Source organism: Lottia gigantea (genome assembly GCF_000327385.1).
Source record: "Lottia gigantea unplaced genomic scaffold LOTGIsca_8, whole genome shotgun sequence".
Lineage (NCBI taxonomy): Eukaryota > Metazoa > Mollusca > Gastropoda > Lottiidae > Lottia > Lottia gigantea.
In genome coordinates, this window is record NW_008710662.1 from 4,432,397 (window position 1) to 4,441,394 (window position 8,998).

Below are 8,998 nucleotides of genomic sequence, written 5' to 3' on the forward strand. Positions count from 1 at the left end.
CTTCATCATCACTCGAAATCTCCCACATTATTGCTGTGTCCTCAGTAAGAAGATTTCGAAATAATTAAGCGACATGTGAAGGAATCTTTATACTTCAGTGATTTCCATGTAAACTTGAAAATATTCTTTTATGGTCTATAGTCACTGTAGGTGTAATGGAAATGGAAATATCACTTTCTGCTGAATCTGCTGGTTTATTATTCTGCATCGTTGACCTGGACTTTTAACTGATTTCAAACCTGCCGCAATGATTCGCAAATTTTGACCTTTGAGGTATAAATATTTTGTATCATATCAAGGTTTTTCATGCCACGCATTCATATTTTCGATAAAAGTGGCTTTGACTCTTTTGATCCAGGAATGTCACACTATGAGAGTAGACAAGTGAACTTTCCATCAATATGACTTCATATGGGGTGAAAATGGCAACTTTTTAAAATCATATTACTTTGGCCAGTCAAAGGTTCGCACATTCACCCTTCCTGACTTTCAAAAAAGAAAATGAAGCTGTCACAAAATAATGGAAACGTTGTCAATCAAGATCAACAACAAAAACTAGTATGTAATTGATTTTAGTAGTGAAAAGATTGGTATAATAATGAACAGAATGTTCATTTTAAACACTTTAGTTCGGTTTAAACCTTAAACAAATTATTGAGTGATACCTTGGTAGTGGACCAATCAAATAGATTTCGTGTTAATGAAAACACTATATAACGACAGAAAATTTAAGTTGTGATGTTTAGAGTTTGGGAAGGATACAAATTTCCAGAAATTTATTTTTGATTAAAGTCAACAATTTTCTAATGAAATAAAGGTAAGAATAACATTTTACACAAAATTAAGATATTGGGAGGGGGTGGGGGGAAATGGTTTGGAAAATTGGTTTTCAGATAATAAAGGTTCATGCAATATGTATAAGTTTTTGGGCACTTTTACTTATTTCAAATTTCAATAGAAACGTTCACCGTGTGATTTATAGTTTGAATCATTGTTAAACTGTTTCTTGCACTATTGTCAAATATTGACCTGTATCATAAATACAAAATGATATCCTTATTGATTATACGTTGTCTATATGAATTATTTATTTACTCATATTTATGTTATATTGTAGACATGTGAATTGTGTCTAGATGTTAAAAAAAGATTTTAGGTAACCTGGCCGGTGAAGGGGATTTTTTAACCTATGCTATTTTTTTTTTCTTGATGATGGAAAGCGGTATTAATGATTTGTCGCCACTTTGTCAGCTATGCATAGGTAGATGTCGTAGTTTGCACTTTCGATTTGAGGTCTGCATAGTTGGTTTTCTGTGACCTCATTGAGATGACAGATGTTTTTAAGCTAGTAGATGCAACTATTGAATGGTAGATTCTCGAACTATTGTTAGGTGGGAAGATGCTACTAATTCTATAGAGGGTAGGCTTCTGCACTGGTTTGAAAAATTGTGGATGATGGTACTCATTATGCAACAATCCATGTGCTACTCTTCGAGATGCTTCGCTTGTAAAGTACATTTATCGATGACGATGTGGTCATCATTGAATAAGATACATGTTCGATCTTAAGTGGACAGAATTCTCGTGAAATTGGATGTAGCTCATTAAATGACGAATGCTTGATTACTCGGGCTCTAAGACTGACTGTTGATTCGATTCGTCCTGGAGAAGGAGCTGAGTAAAATTACCACAATATTATTGCTAATATTGATTAACCAGTCTTGGAATGACAACATGTGTTTTGTTAGGAAGAGCTTTCTCTGAAATTGAGCTTTATCAGCTGGTAAAGCAAACTTTAGACGACTGTCGGTAGTTGAAAAATTCTTTGTAGTGAATGGTAAATATTGGCCTGGAAGGCTTTAACGAAAAGTCACTAAAAGTACCTGTGTTCGGGGTATGGCTGTCAGTTTTGTTTTCTCCGATACATCTCATAAACCACAATAAGCAGCCAAATATTGTGAGCTGTACATTTTAATCGAGAAACTGGCGTTTTAAATGTTAACTCGTATACAAATTATTTAAAGACAAGCACGTATTGAGGAATGAGAATTGCAATATCAAATATCCTATGACAATTTAAGTCGGCTGTTTGCACAACATTGCATAAAAATGCACATTTTGTGACGGCATTTGCGAGAATCACAGTTGGCATGAATCTATTTAGGAAGAAAAAGAACGAAGTATGTTTCTCTAAACCTGTTTAATACAAGAATTTGGGTATAATGTTGATTTGTCAACAACGTAATGTTTTCTTTCAGATTAAAAAAGTTTAAATATTACAGACAACAAGCCTTAAAGTTTTAGCAACCACGCGACATGTTAAGTCTAAATAATCAAACTATTGCTAGTGTTTAATTTCATCAGACTAAAATTGCCCATTTGACTTGATAATGTCAAGACGAAAGGCAATTTATCACGATTTCAAATATTTAACGATTATAAAAAAGAGAAGAAAAAATCAATGTATATATAAAACGCTTGTAACAACACAATTATTGTCATTGTTAAAAGTCCATCATTTACATAAACTATCTGACCGCGGAACTATCATGTGACTTTGTTGCAGTTTTGCACCAAAATTTCGAGACTTTTTTAAAAATCTTTTATGATTTTAGGCACTTGCGCCATTGTTTTTACCAATCATAACTTAGTCTCAGAAACGAGAATTATTTTAAGCTAAGACAATCAGTAATAGTGTTCACAATGTACAAAAGACCTCTGTAGAGAAATAGGAAATAAAATTACTAGTTTGAAGTATTTTTGAAGGAATTATGCGATTTTCGTACATCTCTAGTACTATTGAAGACTAATTATTTATACTCAAGACTAAAATCAAACCCCCAAAATGGCATCGGTTCCTATGATGAAAATCTCCGCTTTTCAGAGAGCGTTTATTCCAGAGTCGATTTGATGATATCAAACAAGCGGCGATTTCGAGAGTTTCAATTTGTCACAACAAAAAGTGAGCACAATACGATGGCTTTATGATTTGCTGTTGCTTGGATACAAAAACATGAATTGCTATCCGCTCAGAATCATTTGAAGGTTTTTCCTGCTACTACAAGTAGGTTTCAATAATGAAAATGTAGATACTAATCTTTAAGATGTTTTTTTTTGGCATTCAAACTACATGTATATGCAGTTTGTTCGTGTTTCTTAGTAATGATTATAAGAAATAATAAACTATTAAGTATAACATTCCTCAACATTCGACATTATACGACTTTAAATTATAACATGCACCATAAAACATCAACATAAATAAGAACTTGATAGATTAACGACAAATAAAAATATTATTGTTTGATGGACATTAGTCACAGCTTGAAAATCCACTGATATTACTTTAAGTCGCCACACATTTTACTGAATGCCTTGTTTTGAAGTTTGGACTTGTATTTTTTCAGAATGTGTTTATATCAAGTCTTATCATTGTTCTTAGTAACTATCATCAATTTCTGCAATGCCACCGATCTCTACAGACTTTTTGATGAACAGACATATACTTCATCCACACAAAACTTACGTGAGTATGTTAAATATATAGTGCCCAGTGAAACAGTAGATAATATAATTGGTAATCATATTATATTCCATGCACATGCCTTTTTCTGGAAAACTTTTCTTCGTTGCCAAACTAGGCACTGTTACAAGAGGCACTTTTCAAATATTGTGATCGACCACGTCTATCGGACCAATCGGGTTCTGAAAGCTGAAAGCAGGGTATCCATTTCGTTCCTCTAATTCCAATCCATGCACGAGACAATATTGGTATCAAAACAGATACAAGGGTTAAATATCAATAAGGAATATCTCAGTTTGATTTGCACCTCGTCTGCTTCTGCATTTACACCCAAATATAATCAAATGTGTCAATGAACAAAACTTACAATAAATGAAGATTATTAGTACCATGACATAAAACATTGTAATGTATTGTAGCAGAAGCCCCTGGAAAATGTAACTTCAGAATAGGAAATGGTAAAACACATTCTGTTAGATTATATAGAAGGTTCCAGTATCCTGATTCCAAATTTTCTTGTTTACATTTCCATTGTACGTTAAATGGTGAAGTAAAACTAATGGTTAAAGTCAGTGGTAAGTTTCATAAATGCGTTTTCATTATAGATGTAAATTTATTTACTTCAAAGTATAACGTATGGAATGGATATTTACGATATTTATGGATTGTGCTATTAGTGTAATATTTATTGAAATGGGTATATAAAGGTTTAGTTGAAATAAATTCAATATATACCAGGGTTTAATTTGAAAAATTTGAAAAGCAATTACTCACGCCAAATTTCAGTTTTTGCTAATCAAGTTAAATTTTGATTCGCATTTTTTTTGTCAGCAAAAGACTATTGATCTCGAAAGACCACTGGGTTTAGAAAGACCACTGGGGGTTGTCTATATTACTAAAAAAAATACACAAATTTAATCACAAATCTTCGTGGTGAATTATTTTGGCTTATCGAAGGAAATGTTGAAAAGCAACAAGGTATTCTATCAAAAATTGCTTAAATTGAAACCTGGTGCAGAAAACCAATATCCAGAAAAGCGTATAAGAAGTAAAAAGAAAGAGGTATAAGCGGAGAAAAGACGAAATTATAGGTAGAGAAGAACAGTAGAGACAGTGAAAAGCAATAGCGAAGGAAGAGAGATTAGAGATATATCAAGATGAAATAGGCAAAAGGGTAAAAAAGAATTGGTGAGAGGCACAGAGAATGACAGTAGGTTCCGAAGTAACCAGTCAGTGAGAGAGAGGGGGTTATTGAGGAGTAAGAAGATTATTGACAGGTGGGGTGTCGACACTGAGATTTCAAGATCCTATAGCTGGTTGTGGTGTAGGTTGTTATGAACTAATTAGTTTGCGGTGTGTATAGTTAAAAGGGTGTTCTCTTGTATTGAGAAGTACTCGTTGTACAATGCTTCAGTCTTATTCTATTGACAGTTATCAATCTGTCCTTATCAATTTTCCAGCTGCCATTTTCAGGAAAATATTATTGGATTCAAAGAAAAACTATAAGTAGCCTCAGTGGTCAAATGAAATTGCATTGAATTCCCTCCCTTGAAGTAAGACGTATATAAAACGTTTACAACAGACAGTTTGATTAGAAATTCATATAAACTTGGTAGCATAGAGGCACAGCGTGAACAATTGGACTGGGGGTATAACGTTTAAGTTTTACAGGTGATCTTTTAAACGCTCCTTCAGTGAAAAAAAATAACAGCACTAAGTTATATATGCATACGTACATGCTAAATCCATCGTTTTAGCTTAATTCGTTATATTTTAATGTTTTTAAAACATGTAAGACAAGTATTAAAACAAGTATTTCTACATCAACACGTTCACAGCATTGGTAAGCTTTAGAAAGGCTTGGATAAAAACGTTGCTTCCAGACGACACACTTTGCAGCAATTGCAAATTTGAACCTCTCATTTCCATGTCATTTCTCATCATTTCGATATCTGCCAACAATGCATCTGGAAACATATATTGCACACGACCTGTTGTTTGGTACAACTGAAACAGTTTTACCGACGATCACTTTTAATGGAGACGAAATGTTTACCGATATTATCATCCCATTGAGCTCTCATTTGACGAAATTCAAAAAGCTAAAGTAATGTTTCTCAATTTTGTGGAAATTTTGAACAAGTAACATTGTCATAAACAGGTGATGAAATGTTTATGAACCATATAGTGAGTAGTAATGAGTAAGTAGTAAACTAGATTTATATTGTATTGCTAGGATGCCTTGTTAATGATAAATGTTTAAAATTTGGTGAAACTTTTTCTGATGATCAATGTAGAACATGGACATGTGGTATAGACTACAAATTATGGTTAGATTCCCAAATCATCAAAATGGGTGTGTTTCTTGAGAGAATGGTAAGTTGAGCATTATTCAACTTTAAAATCGATTGGCCAAAATGCCACAGACAAATAACACCTTTTTCTAGAACGACTTTCTAAACCAAATGTCTTTCTTAGCATGGATTCTCGTTACTTTTGGCGGACATAATCTATTGTAGTTGATAAAAATTGAATTACATATAGAATGGAAGGCTAGATTGTCTATTCTCCTTGAGAATGGACAAACGCTGAAAACGTGACAGAATATCTTGACACTGAACTAATGTATGTAAAATGTATTACACTCGCGATGAATGAAATTCATTTCAAACCGAGTTCAGTCCAAAAACCATGTAATATTTTGGGAATTTTTTCCTTAGATACCATATAGATTTAGCCCCACCATATTATGTTCAGACTAAGACTCAAAATTACGCAGATCCTGGGTGTTTAGTTACCATCGAACAAAATACGAGATCTGGATCTGCAACTTCAGGTTTTTTACACTTTTTTACCCAATTAGGCAAGTACTTAAAGTTGATTCTATTTGATTTCAGAAAACAAAATGCTTATTGAATGATAAATGTCATGAAAGAGGAACAGTTATTGAGGATAAAACAGACTGTATAACTAAAAGATGTACCATATATGGCAGACCTTTAGATAAATGGAAATTTGGTGCCTTACAATACTGGAAGCCAATAAAAGCCGGTAGGATTAATGCCGATTGACCATCCCAGTTGTAAAAAGGCATTATATGTTCTGGTAACAAATCTTGCCCATTCCTCGGACGTGATATACAGTTGGGGTATCGGCACCAACAGGGCAAGATTTAAAAAAAAAATGGCACTTTTTATGGGAGCTGCTCTGGTTCATTTTTGTATTCGGTAGCTTTTGAGAATTTTCACTGTGACAAAAGCCATAAACATATTACCTGAAGTTCCCCACATGGTATCAAAATTCAGTCGAGGACAATGCTTCATAAAGACTAGAAAAACCATTTCATTTAAATTTCAGATTGTAAAATAGATGATACTTGTTATAAATATCAGACAGTATACAATGTGGGCTGTTCTACCTATAAATGTAACAGTAAGGTTAAACTTACTGTTAGAAAACTAAACGATGGTAGAGATGTTGTTGATTATTTAGTTGAAGGTGGTCCAGAATTTGTTAAAAACGGTAAGCCTATAATCTCTTGTCAAATGGTAGATCTCTTATTTCTTCTGAATTGCTATCTTTTTTACCCCAGTGTCAATATTCAAAGTTCACGGAGAAGGGATACGCGCTCTATTACCACCACATAAGGGAAAGTTGATTTTCAAGTCAAGCTAGGAGCTGGCATCATGTTATACAAATCCAAAATGTTATATAAGCCAATAATTGGAAATCAGAAGAGTAGATCATGTGGACGATGCCAGGTGAGCCTCTCCAGTCCACGGACTAATACAAGTCCATACAAAACCACCAAGGGCTACTAAAGTCCAAATGTTTCCTATGATATGTCTTGTAATTTAATAATGTAAAGATGAATTCTTTGTTAGGTTGTAAGCGATTTAATAGTGCCGGTTGTTTAGATGTAGGAGATCATACAAGATTTGGACAATGTATAGAATATACGTGTATGGAAAATGGAGTAAATATGTTGACGCAAGAAGGTAAATCTGAGTGATGATGTACTATATCTATATAGTACAACAGGGAACTACGGAAGATAATATCTTGCAATAGCCCATCACGTCTGAGGAACGGATATGTCGGGATAATCTTTCAAGAGGATAATTTGATTGCCTTCCTCACCCTTCAGAAATTTCTTATTCATTATTATAGCAGAGTTTTGGCTTTATTAAATGCGAGGTGTAATAACCAGGAATTAGTGTGCAATAACGCCTGTATGAAGGACGTCTGTTCAGCGATATCTCTTGACTCTTTTACCCAACAAGAACACTCTCAAACCCCAAAACTTTCGGTAGCAACCTCTGATGTCATGTTTACTGGTTAGCTATTTTTCATCATAAAACTACTGGACAATTTTATGAACTGTTTCAGGATGTCCGAATGCTTTAACTGGTGAATGTGGTCAAATTGGAGATGTTATCAACCCATTGCCTTGTATAAAACTACAGTGTCAAAAATCTGGAAATACATATTATTATAAATATGACAACGAAGGTATGATATGAGGGGACTTTATATTCTTTAAAATGTTGAAGTTCTTAAAACAATGTTTGCTAGCCTTTCAATAATATCCTCTTGTGCTACAACTGTTTGAAGCGCCCTTTGCCTAACCCAACCCTAACCCCTAACCCTATAGACATGTTATTCAGCTTGAACATTGTTCACTTTTTGAATAACAAAATCATCAGGATATAGCCTTGAAGAATGTATAGCAGTTTGAGAAGGATATTTATGGCTGTTGGTTGTAAATTTTTAAGCATAATATCAACTGTATTTTACAGGATGTTATAATGGTAGTAATTGTACAGATATTGGTTATGTAGGTTATGATCCGAAATCTGATTGTAGTAAAACATGTCAAAAAGTTGTTAAAAATGGTCTGATACAATATAAATTAGCAGGAGGTAGGAAGACTTATCTTATAAATGGTTTAAAGAACTTTCATATTCTGAAATTACGTTATGATATAAGACCTTAATGTCAGCAGGGAATTGTTATATTTTTGCTTATATGCTTAATTAGTACGATGAAAACTCCACATCATGACTGCTCTGAACTGCAATTTGCAACGTTATAGTAGCCTTGTTTTAAAAAAAAATTAAATACGTTAGACCGTTGAACCCCTGAATGCCCTGGTGCATCGTATCATAATAAAAACATAACATGCAGTAGACAGGGGTATTGATTATAATCATTATTGGTTTTCCTCTCTTTTTTTCCAGATTGTTTGACAAATATTGGTAAATGATGTTTTTATGTTAATTGTACCAAAATACGTGAATGTTATCTGTATTAACCTATTTATTATTTTGAGAAATATTATGTTTGTTGTAAATAACAAATTGTGTTCTGTTTGCAAACATGGTACTAAATGAGAGGAGAAATCTTCACAATGCAATTTGAAGAAATATTGACGTTATAATAACTTTGTTTCTAAATTTTTATTAATGCATTGAC

The 8,998-nt window shown here is 33.3% G+C and overlaps 1 protein-coding gene across 1 annotated transcript in view; it reads left to right on the plus strand.

The window, feature by feature from the left end:
- Window positions 1–8,789, plus strand: part of LOTGIDRAFT_229695 (hypothetical protein) — a gene marked incomplete at both ends in the record, with an annotated part of 9,192 nt that extends 403 nt beyond the window's left edge. Inside the window, 9 exons of the mRNA XM_009067112.1 lie at window positions 3,408–3,526; window positions 3,943–4,098; window positions 5,760–5,899; window positions 6,421–6,574; window positions 6,881–7,045; window positions 7,408–7,521; window positions 7,913–8,035; window positions 8,323–8,445; window positions 8,764–8,789. Coding sequence (XP_009065360.1) covers window positions 3,408–3,526; window positions 3,943–4,098; window positions 5,760–5,899; window positions 6,421–6,574; window positions 6,881–7,045; window positions 7,408–7,521; window positions 7,913–8,035; window positions 8,323–8,445; window positions 8,764–8,789 — 1,120 coding nt within the window. The remainder of the gene's footprint in view (window positions 1–3,407; window positions 3,527–3,942; window positions 4,099–5,759; window positions 5,900–6,420; window positions 6,575–6,880; window positions 7,046–7,407; window positions 7,522–7,912; window positions 8,036–8,322; window positions 8,446–8,763) is intronic.
- Window positions 8,790–8,998: the final 209 nt, after the last annotated feature.